We start from the raw sequence: 10,705 nt of genomic DNA on the forward strand, positions 1-10,705 counted from the left end.
GCCCGGGATGGGGCGCTCTGCCCGCGCTTGGGGCGGGCCCGGGAAAAGGGCCGCCCCCGCACACGTGCGCGCGCAGGCAGTGCCCGCGATCCCGGCGCTCCGAGCGGGGGGCGCGCAGCCCCCGCCTCACGCGCGCCTCTCTCGCTTCGCCCGCAGCCGAGAGCCGCCCGAGCGCCTGGGCTGCCGGCCCGCATCTGCACGGCCCGACACGTGCGTGCATGGCTCGCCGGATTCAGGAGGCCGCAGGTGAGGGAGGGGTGAGTCTCTGGGGAGGGGGCCCCGGCGAAGGAGGGGGTCTGGGGGCGCCAGGCTGGATGCCGCCGCCTCCGAGTCTGTGGGTCCGTCCTCCGCGCCTGTGCCTTTGGGACAAAGCCAGGGGAGGCAGGAAGGCTCCCAAGATCGGGGGGGGGGCAGATGTACCCAGAAGGGGCCCGGAAACCTCTGCCTGCCTGGGACAGAGGCTACGTGGAGGCTGGCTGCAGCAGTGGTGAGAGACTCTGCACATGCCTAGAGGTCCTCTTGCCTTTGTATCGCAGGAGCTGAGCCCTGGGAGTCCCGCATCTGCACTTGGGTGATGCCAAACCAAATGCTGCACAGGACCGTGCAGGCTTTGGGGCTGTTCAGGATTCTTCACCAGGCGGGGAGGGGGGCGCGGGTGGATAAACAAACCAACAACCAAAGTGTGGCATGGGGAAAGAACGGAAACGTCCAAACGTCACTCCTGAGGGTTTGCAGAGCAGCTTCGGTGTAAAGACAGAGAACACGGATGGGATGAATTAGTCCCTGGCAGTTGCACCTCTAGGCTGGGGCAGATTTCCTCCACCCCCTGGCATTTCTGAGACATCCTCCCACCTGCCTCTTCCTCGGGGCAAAATGCTCAGAGTCCCGGCTAGGCAGAAAGCAGAAGCAAAGCGCAGCAGGATGGCCTTTCCATTACCCGAGAGGGAATGCAATTTTTGGTGGTGTCACAGTGTCAGTCGCAGCCACGGTGGGTGGCACTGCTCGTGGCAGATCCGTCCCTGAGTAGCTCAGGGTGCAAGCCTGTGAATATGACTCAGTTATTCCGTGTGCAGGCTGCTGTTTTCCTTTCCCCTCCTCTCCATTTTATCCCCACAACACCTGAGAGTCATTGATGTTTCCCCTTCTTACTAACCTTCCTCTTCATTGCCTGGGATAATAGTTTAGAATTTTTACTTCCATATTCGCAGTAGCTCCTCTTTAAGTTCCTCATTGCCGCGTACGCTTTACTTGTACCCAATGCTTCTAATTCTGCTTTGGTCCTTGTAGGTTCTATTCTTTGATCCTGTTTTTTAATGTTCTTCTGTCTCTTTATTTTGACTTCAAGTTATTCCTGTAATTTGCTTCTCTCTTTTTTAAATTTTGCTCCCTCCATTGCAAAATACCCCTCTAAAAATCCTGTTAGACTATCCCATCAAAGTGCGGCTCTATCCGCTCTTTATCATTCATCTTATTTTTTAAAAAATCCTCTAATAATTTGAATAACTTGGGGATTTGTAAGTATACTTGAACTTATGTTCCAAATTTTAGGGTCATTCTCAAGGATTTTCAGAGACCGTGTTCTTTTTGTTGGAGCATGGTCTGACACCAGTATTGGTGCAAATTCTGCTTTCACTAGTAACGGTGCATGGCGTGATCGACTCACACCCTCTCAGCAGACTCCATCGGGTCTCCCGAGTCCCAGTCCAAGTCCGTCACGACTGCACGGAGCTGATTCTGGTTTGGAAGGAAAAGGGCACGGCTGACTGGCGATCGCTGGAGCTGTAGACATGTATGTACCTGAACGGGCATAAGATCCTGCCTTAACAGAGTATTTCCCTGGACACGTGAAAAGCAAGGAGGAGAGAAAATCTAAAATCCACAGTTGGGCCGGCCCAACTGAAATTGTCGCAAAAATGTGCCAGGCTTGGTGTTCCCAAGGGGTAACCACGAGATGCGATGATCCGGGAATGTGAGACCCTCCTCCGGCTCTCGTGAGTGGAAGCGTCTCGGCCCAGTGGCAAAGCGTCTGAGTCAGGCCCCTGTGGGTTTGGGCACAGGGTGAGGAGGCCAGCGGGGTGGCTGTTCCAGCCTTTTCAGACCGAGCAGCTGTCCGCGGAGAACTCCATCAGGAGTGATTTCCCTGCTTCCCTCTAGTCGACCACTCAGTGAGCGAGCCCGGCAGCAGCGACCGTAGCGAACCTGCGAGGGCGGAAAGTCAGCAGGGGCTGTGCTTCTCCGCTGGCTGGGCAGATTCTCTGCAGCCAGCGAGCTCCTGGCTTTCCGGGAACGAGTTCCTTCCCCCCGCCAAGTTGCTGACCTGGAGAAGCTCAGAGGGCCTGGTGGATGAGACCCGTGGGGCCGAGGGAGGTGCCCCGAACCCTGGGCGGCAGCTCCCGTGGAGACGGGGGCTTTGTTGAAGGAGGGCGGCACCCTGAGGAGCAGAGAAACGTTCCCCTGGAAGCAGCGCACTCCCTGGAAGACAAGCAGGTATCAGGTGCGGGGGGTTGTGACGCGTGGGTGGACCTCCTTGTGGATGGAGGGCTCCCTGGTGCGAGGTGGGCAAATGTGGGGTGGCGAGTATGGGGGTGGCGCCGTCTGTGTTGGCCCCAGCGATGCAGCCGGGAGGTCCGGGAGGCCAAAGTGGGCTGGCTGGGTGGAAGGCTGAGTTCCAGGGCCACCAAGGTGGCTCCCTCCTCCACACAAAGGGCCGGCCAGGTGGGGACAGGTGAGGGCTCTCGGAGCGTGGGTGAGACGGTGGTGTCGAGCGGATGGCCCGGATCTGATGGGCACTGAGAGGGGTTTTGACGTGCCCGGAGGTGGGCACCCTGTGGATCAGGCGGCGGGCGCTAAGCTAAAAATGGAGGCAGAGCAGTCCCCACCTGGGGAAAGCTGGCCAGAGCTGGGAAGCGCCTGGTCTGGTCTGGTCATCCCGACCTCGTCAAATGAAAGTGTTTCTGATGGCTCGAAGGTCAGAGGGGAGGAGGTGGGCCGGAGTGGGCATGGGACCCAGTGGACCTGGAAATCAGGAAGGGGCTGCAGGGGACAATACCTGGTGCCAATGCGAATTTAGGCCTGGGAAGGTGCACTCGTCCCCCAGACCAGGATGCTGAGGCCGACCCCGAGGTGCAAACGGAATCAGGGAGGCCCCGCAAAGAGGAAGTGGGCGACTTCCCACGTTGACGGGATAAATGCGCGCTCCACTTCTGGCACGTACATTACATGTCTCACTGTCCTAAATTGCCAAGGCAACGTGGGCATCTGAAGAGGGGAGCTCTCCAAAATGCGGAAACTGGTGAAAGGGGATTGAAAGGGGGGGTCAGGAGGGTTAAATCCATTCCACCTGCTTGGAGGCTACCCAAAACCACAATAATAGAAGCTCAGCTAGACTGCTTGCTTGCTGGTTTCTATCCCGCCTTCCTCCCATGGGGGGCCCAGGGTCCCCGGGGGGCTCCCCTCCCCGCTCAGACCGGCCCCAGACCTGCTTAGAGTCAGCTTGAGATGTGCTTCATGTGCCTTCAGACGTTTCTCTGGGCCTGTCACAGGTCCGAAAAGGGGACTCGGAGTCCAAGAGGTCACTAAACGGGGAAGGAGCAGAGTCTAGGAGGGGGCAAGAAGCCCTCCTTCCAAAGAGGGACCCCTCCCCACGCGAGGAGAGGAGGGGAAGGCAGCAGGTGCGAATGGACGACCCGTTGCAAGGAAGCGCTCTGGGGAGCCACCCCTGAAGAACTCTATTAGATCAGCGGGGGGAAGCCGGCTGGAGAGGCAGGCGGACCCCCGAAGGATGAAGATCTGGGAGGGCTAGAGGAAAATAAATTGTGGAGAAGTTGGGTGAGACGAAAGGCCTCTTCCTCCCTCTCCTAAGACCCAACAAGGGCATCCCATGAAGCCGGCCGGTGGGGGATTCAGGAGAGACTAGAAAAGAGCTTCTCCTCACAGTGCCAAGTTAAGCAGTGGAATTCTCTGGCCCAAAATACCCTGACGGCCCCAGTCTGGTGGCTTGGCAAGGGAGCATTTGTGGAGGAAGAGGAGGCACTAGTCCTAAAGGCAGCCTCTGGTATCGGGGCAGTTGCTGGGGAGCATGGGTCGGAGGGTGCCCCGCACGTGTGCGCTGCTTGTGGGCGCCATGGGTGCAGCTGGTTGACCGCTAGGTGAACGGGGGTCTGGCTTAGCTGAACGTGCAGGGAAGCCGATCGGGAAAGAGCCGGATACGTTCTGTGCAGCCCAGGCTCTGGGAATCCTTCGCCCCGCTCGAGCTCACGCAGGTGGCTGCCTCTCTTCCCCGCAGAGTCCATGCCGGGCCTGGGGGCGGTCCACCCTGAGCCGCCGGACGGGGGCTGGGGGTGGGTGATTGTGCTGGCCGCCTTCGCCCAGTCGGCCCTGGTCTTCGGCGTGATCCGCTCCTTCGGGGTCTTCTTCGTGGAGTTCGTGGCGCACTTCAGCGAATTGTCCGGACGCATCTCCTGGATCACGTCCATCGGGATCGCAGTGCAGCAGTTTGCCAGTGAGTAGCGGGGGGGGCGGGGGGCGCTTCTCGGGGTGTCCGAGACCAGGAATTGCAAGCTGCGCCCTTCCCTGTGGGCTGTGGGGCCACGGAGTCGCGTGCGCTGCTGTGAGCGGCAGGCGGCTGTGGAGAGTCGGGAGCAGGAAGCCAGAGCCCTGGAATTCCGTTCCAGGATTGCGAGACGGGTCCACCAAAAGCCAGTATGGCAGACTGGTCGGGCTGTGGGCCCGGGACGCAGGAGGTCCGGGGTCTAGTCCCCACCTCGCCGTGAAGCTGCCCGGGCGACGTGAGGCCAGCCACAGACCCCTCCTGGCCTCCCTCACAGGGTTGTTGTGAGGGTGACAGAGAAGGATCGGGTCGGCTGCCTTCAGCGCCTCACAAGGGCAAGCAGGAAGAGCAGTGCAGCCAGGAACTGGGTGGGGAAGCGCTTGGGGACGTGCTCGGGGCTCTTTCCGTGTGCGGCAAGGCAGGCGGCTGCGCCCCGCTCGACAGGACGCTGCAGTCAGGACCTTTCCTCTTGGCAGGTCCCGTGGGCAGTGCCCTGAGCTCCTGCTATGGGGCCCGCCCGGTCATCATGGCTGGGGGGTTCTTCTCGGCCTTGGGGCTCTTCCTGGCGTCCTTTGCCAGCTGCCTGGCCCACCTGTACCTCTGCATCGGGCTCCTGTCAGGTTTGTTCCTCCATCCCTTTACCTGCCTGCGTCTTGTCAGCGTCTGGCACCAAAACCATCTTCCTCCCCCAGCCCATTACAGCAACAAACCTTCCCTGGCCGAGGATGATGGGAAGTCTCGGGAGGGTGCCCAGCTGGGGAAATCTGCAGTAACCCACTTGCGCCTGTTGGACTGGTGCCGTTTGCTTTGCTTCTGCAATCCAGAAAGCGGAAATCTTTGCCCAGAAAGTTGCGGGGAACTGGAAAGGGGTGGAAAGGGAGCGTTAGGAAAGGGCAGCCGGTGCTTTGCCATCAACCAGGGCGAAGGTGGGCGACTGCCAGGCCCGCGTAGGCTCCTGTGGGGCCACACCATTCCTCACGTGGGGCTCAAACCTGGACTGCACGTTTTCTTGCCCTACCTGCGGGACAGCCGGACAATCCTGCAAGGTGCAGAATCCGGCCTTGTCCGAGACAGCTGCCATAAGGAAGCCTTTTTGAATGGATCTCACCAACGCCGGTCTCTGTGACGCGAGGGCGGAGCCAACGGGGGCCTGGATCTTCCTGCACGGGGAGCGGCTGATGTCGGGGCAGCCCCCTCGGGAATATCGCACAGGCCAGGCCGCTGTCGCTCCGTCGGGAGGCGCACGGGCCGCTCTCCGCTCACGGCGCCCCTCCGCCCTCGGCAGGTTTCGGCTGGGCGCTGGTCTTCACCCCCTCGATGGCTTCCGTGGCACGCTACTTCGAGAAGCGCCGGATGCTGGCCACGAGCCTGGCGCTGACGGGCGTGGGGCTCTCCTCGTTCGCCTTCTCCCCGCTCTTCCAGCTGCTGGTGGACGTCTACGCGTGGCGCGGGGCCCTGATGATCGTGGCCGCCATGTCCTTCAACCTGGTGGTCTGCGGGGCCCTCGTCCGGCCCCTGGCCCTGACGGGGGACCCGCTGCGCCCGCCCCAGGGCGGCCTGGTGGGGCTGAGCCGGAAGACGCTCTCCTCGCTCTTCGGCCTGCACCTCCTCGCCCACTGCCCCTTCATGCGCTTCGTCTGCGCCGTGACCCTGATCAACACGGGGTACTTCATCCCCTACATCCACCTGGTGGCCCGGGCGAGGGAGCTGCGCGTGGACGAGTACCAGGCCGCCTTCCTGATGTCCGTGGCGGCCGCGGCCGACCTGTGCGGCCGCCTCTTCTCCGGCTGGCTGGGCAGCTGCTGCCGGGCCGTGCGGCTGATCCACCTCCTGGTGCTCTGGACCCTGCTGACGGGGGCCTCGCTGCTGCTGCTGCCCTGGGCCCGCACGTACCCGCCCCTGGTGGCCGTCAGCCTGAGCTACGGCTTCTTCTCCGGAGCTCTTTCGCCCGTGGTCTTCTCCATCATCCCAGAGATCGTGGGCATCGGGAACATCTTCAGCTCCATGGGGCTGCTGCAGATGATCGAGAGCATCGGGGGGCTCCTGGGGGCGCCGCTCTCAGGTAGGTCGTGCTCCCACTTCCTGCCCCCCCCCCAGGAATCATCCTCCCAGCATGCGCAGGATCGGCCCCGGTTCAGTGCACTGCGGGACCAGCTCGGAGCTGGCTGCAGGCTGGAGGAGTGCATGCCACGGCCATCCAGAATGGCGCTCAGCACGGGCCGAGTCACTCTTGTTCTCCAGAAAGCACCAGGGCCCGCATCCTGCACATCTTGGCACGGCGGCTGGAGCGTTCCAGCAAGAGTTTCCCGGCATTTCTCTCTCCCTCGAAATTAAGCACAAACGAAGCCCTGCGATCAAGTGCTGGACCTTTGGGGGGGGGAAGCGGGTTTGGGCACAGCCAAATGTGAGGGCGGGGGCAAAATTCCGCCCCCTTTTAGCCCAAAGCTGCAGCTGGCAGTGAGGAAGTCTCAGGAGGGGCGTTTCCCATTTTTGGAACTTGGGAAAACCACAACAGCTGGGGGAGGCCGAGAGGGGTGCTTTGGGAAGGGGCCTGGAGCCATGTGAAGACTGGCTCTCTGGCGCGAGCGTCAGCCCCCCTGAAGGCATGTCCGAGCCGGAGGCCTGGACTGGGCCTCTCTGGCCGCACTGAGGGCCCCTCGCCGGCGCGTTCCGGGTGGCCCACCCGGCCCAGGCACTCCCGACTCCTCCCCCCGACTTCTCTTCCAGGCTTCCTGAGGGACTTGACGGGGGACTACGTGGCCTCCTTCTTGGCCGCCGGCGCCTTCCTCGTGGCGGGCAGCCTCGTCCTGCTCACCGTGCCCGGCTTCTGCAGCCGCCCAGCCTCGGCAGCGCCACAGGAACCCAGCGCCAGGGCGGAGGCCGGGGCGGGCCCCCCCTCGTCGCCAGAGCCTCGCCCTGTGGTGGTCCTCGCTTCGCCCACGGCCACCGTGCCCGGGGCAGGGCAACTGCTCTCGGCCAGCTGATGCCCGTGCCGTGACCCGGGGCAGCGGTGCGATGCGGGGCGGAGGGCCGAGCGCCGTCGGGGCCGGTGAACCAGGTGCCTCCTCCGCCCAGGAGAGCGGCCTGGCGTGCGTCCGGCTTGGCTCAGCCGCGAGCGATGCAGGCCCAGGTCTTGCCCGGCTCCCCCGAGGTGCAGAAGGGAGTTCCAAGGCAGGCCTCTCATTGCTGCTGTTTGTGGCATCCCTGACCGGGCCGCCTTTCCTCCAGAGAAGTGAGCCGGGCCTCCCAGCACCCTGCGTGCCCCCCTGCCTCTAGGGAGCGCTGCCGGAGCCTCGCCAGCAGGCCTGGCCCTCGTGCCGGGCTCCCCAGGCCGGCCTGCAGAGGCACCGGGGCTGCCCTCCTTCCTTCGGGGCCCCTCGGAAGGGCGGAGAGGTGCGGCTCCAGGGAGAGTCGGAAAGGCACGTTCCCTGCTCCAGGGCGACAGCTCTGCGTTGGTGTACTTGGCGATGCTCCTGCCCTGGGGGGCACTTCGGGGAAGGCGGCTCCCCCCACATCGCTGCCCCACCCGCCCACAGAGATGACCCACGGGCTGCGTCGGCGGAAGGAGCCCCTCCTGCCTCCGGTGCTTCCTGGTCTAGGACCAATCATGTTCCGAAAGGCGAGATGGAGCCACTTCTGGGGAACGGTGCTCATGTGCCACAGCAGGAGCCGGAGGGCAACTCCGAAAGGGGGGATTTCTCTCCCAGGGAGATGCAGGAAGGCGCTAATCCCCCCCCCCATGCTGCCCTCCCTGGTCCAGCAGGAGAGGGCGCACCTCGGCGCTCTGATGGGCACATGGCCAGCCACTGCACGGAATCGCTCTGCCCCGCCGTCCCCCTGGGCCTGGGCCTCTCCAGGGCTGGAGGATCCTCCAGTGGCCCGAGGAGCAAGGTTTCTGCCTGGAAAGGGTCGCAGATTGTGATTTGCGGGATCTGGTCTCCCGACAGCTCCCCCTCGGGCCGTGGCAGCACGGCCGACAAACCCTCAAAGGAGGGTGGGGTGGGGTGGGGTGGGGTGGGGTGGGGTGGGTTACCCCCACCCTAACCTTAACCCTTTTGCAACGCGGGCCCCGCTTCCCCTCCTCAAGTGAGCGCAATGAGGCTCCTGGACCTCTGGCAGGCCGAGCTGCCTTCTGTTGCTCGACACGCAGGGGCTTCCCGATCCCCCAGCCCCCTGGGTTTGCAGACCGCCGGACGTTCTCCCCTTCGCGTCCCTGAGAGGGCGGGAGCCGCACTCCCCCTCCCCACAGTTGTGGGGTCCATTTCTCAGCCTTGGTCTGGAGGCTCAGTTCTGGGTCCGCAGCCCAGCGGCTGGGACAGGAGTGGGAGAGCCTTCCCCAGCCAGCCGCCTTCCAAGTTTGTTGGACTACTGCACCCATCATTCCCAGCCAGCACAGCGAGAAGCATGCTCGGTGGACAGTGGGAGCTGTAATGCAACTCATCTGGAAGGCATGAGGCAGGGGAGGCTGGAGCAGAGAGTCCGCCCTGAAATGGAACGGGGTGACACTGCATTTTATTTCGGAGAAAGATGTGGAACCTCCCCCCACCCTTTCTGGAACTTTCTTTTTATTAATATAATTCCTTAAAATTGTCACAAGAGATGGCTTGAGTGGCTTACCTAATTTAGGTGCTTCCCAGACACCTGAGCCTTTCCGGCATTGCCTGGGGAGGTGGTGGGCTCTCCTGGGATCAAGGTGCGGCTGGACAGCCCCTCTCCTGGCTGCCTCGCCATGGGGTCCTGCCTCGAGCGGGGGGCCAGACTTGAGGGCCTGAGGGGCCCCTCCCAGCTCTGCTCGCCAAGGGGCCTGGGAAGGGACAGGCCTGGTGTTTGCCGAGCCCCTGAACCCTCCGTGTCCTTTCCACGGAGCGTTTAGCTGGTGGGATCCTCCGGCTTTGCTCTGGCTTGGTAAATAGCCTGGCATTCACCGCAGCCTGGTTATTTTCCCCGTTAACTTGCCATCTGGCCTCTTCTGCCAAGGCTCCCCCTTTTGCTGCTTGGCGTTCGGGGGGAGCACACCCAGCCTGCCATGCGTCCCAGTGCGGGGTGAGGGCTCCCCGCTGCGCTAGCCAGGTTGGCTGCCCCAAATCTTCCTGAGCTGCATGGGGAGGAGTTTGTGGGGGGGTGGGCAGCACCCCTCGCGGGGAGGCAGTGGCAGCCCCTGTGGCCTTGGCCAATTCCGGATGCAAAGGACGGCTGGACAAAGGCATCCAAGCAACCCTAAAAGGAGAAACCCAGTTTTTAATTCCTCAATAAAGAAGTGCCACGTTTTCTCTCTCTTCCATAGTCCTTGTCTTTGTTACTGAATCTGTGACAAACTTCTGGATAGAGTGTTGCCCTCTGCACATTCTCAGAGGCATTTCCTTAGTCCCTTCCCGATTTCAAGGCCCTGGAAAAATGTTTTGGTAGCTGGCTGCCTGGGAAAGAGATGAGTAAAAAAAAAGGAGGGGACAGAGTTCGCAGCATCTTTGGGAAGTTGTTGGGCTGGAGTGGGTTGCTGGCTGTTCTCCCAAGCTCTTTAAAGGACTCCCCAGTCTGGAGAATGGAGACGGGAGGAGTGTTTTAGCTTAGAAAACAGGTGATTCAGGCCAGGAGGAGACCCTGGAAGAGTCCTGCTGAATCAAGCCCGGAGTCCATCCAGTCCAGATTCTGTTCACACAGCAGCCAGTCCACTGTCCACAGGATCTCACCCTCCAACTGGAATCCCAAGGCGCACTGGCCTGGTGCTGGAGGTGGCAGAAAACCATGAGGACTAGGGCCATTGGCCGTCTTCTGCATGAATGTGTTTAAGCCCTTCGTGACGTCCGCGGCATCATGGCAGAGGCCTTCCTGCCCCAGTGCGGAGTTGATCTCCGGAACGCGCTGCCCCATGGAATACCCATGGCCGAGAGGCAGGGCGGCCATAAGAAGGAATCTGGCCACTGCAGGAGGTTGTCAGCAGCACCTGGGTGGGACCGGAAAACACGCAAGCACTTTGGGCCACCCTGCAGAGAAGGTGGGGGGCTGCTGCCAAGCTCTGCAACGATCCAGGGCTCCAGCCACAACCCAACAACGCCCTTGCATGGTGTGCCTTTGAAGGACGCCAAGGACAACGGGAGGCGTGAGCTGCAACTGCTGCCGGATGTGGGAACCGGGCCAGTAACTGGGAGCAGGCATGTG

At 62.1% G+C, this 10,705-nt stretch overlaps 1 protein-coding gene across 3 annotated transcripts; it reads left to right on the forward strand.

Annotated features, from left to right (window-relative positions):
* Positions 1–151: 151 nt before the first annotated feature.
* Positions 152–8,538, forward strand: LOC123016681 (monocarboxylate transporter 13-like). 3 transcript variants are annotated; one of them, XM_044417236.1, is made up of 6 exons: positions 152–246; positions 1,637–2,487; positions 4,286–4,501; positions 5,026–5,169; positions 5,835–6,611; positions 7,277–8,538. In XM_044417236.1, exons 3-6 carry the CDS (start codon positions 4,291–4,293, stop codon positions 7,531–7,533), a joined length of 1,389 nt encoding a protein of 462 aa, XP_044273171.1. In that variant the 5' UTR covers positions 152–246; positions 1,637–2,487; positions 4,286–4,290; the 3' UTR covers positions 7,534–8,538. The 3 variants fall into 3 exon arrangements, with proteins under 3 accessions (XP_044273171.1, XP_044273169.1, XP_044273170.1); XM_044417234.1 differs by having other exon boundaries at positions 1,637–1,789; positions 2,155–2,487; positions 5,835–7,352; XM_044417235.1 differs by having other exon boundaries at positions 1,637–1,789; positions 5,835–7,352.
* The last annotated feature ends 2,167 nt before the right edge of the window (positions 8,539–10,705 follow it).

The sequence above is a fragment of the Varanus komodoensis genome, unplaced genomic scaffold, assembly GCF_004798865.1.
Source record: "Varanus komodoensis strain SLA01 unplaced genomic scaffold, ASM479886v1 scaffold87, whole genome shotgun sequence".
Classification (NCBI taxonomy): Eukaryota; Metazoa; Chordata; class Lepidosauria; order Squamata; family Varanidae; genus Varanus; species Varanus komodoensis.

What these genes read in the sequence shown, in the direction of transcription:
- LOC123016681 (XM_044417234.1), top strand. Translation starts at nt 4,291, where the DNA reads ATGCCGGGCCTGGGGGCGGTCCACCCTGAGCCGCCGGACGGGGGCTGG. An exon ending in CGCAGTGCAGCAGTTTGCCA is followed by an intron (nt 4,502 to 5,025) that starts GTGAGTAGCGGG and finishes TCCTCTTGGCAG; the next exon opens with GTCCCGTGGGCAGTGCCCTG. An exon ending in CTGCATCGGGCTCCTGTCAG is followed by an intron (nt 5,170 to 5,834) that starts GTTTGTTCCTCC and finishes CGCCCTCGGCAG; the next exon opens with GTTTCGGCTGGGCGCTGGTC.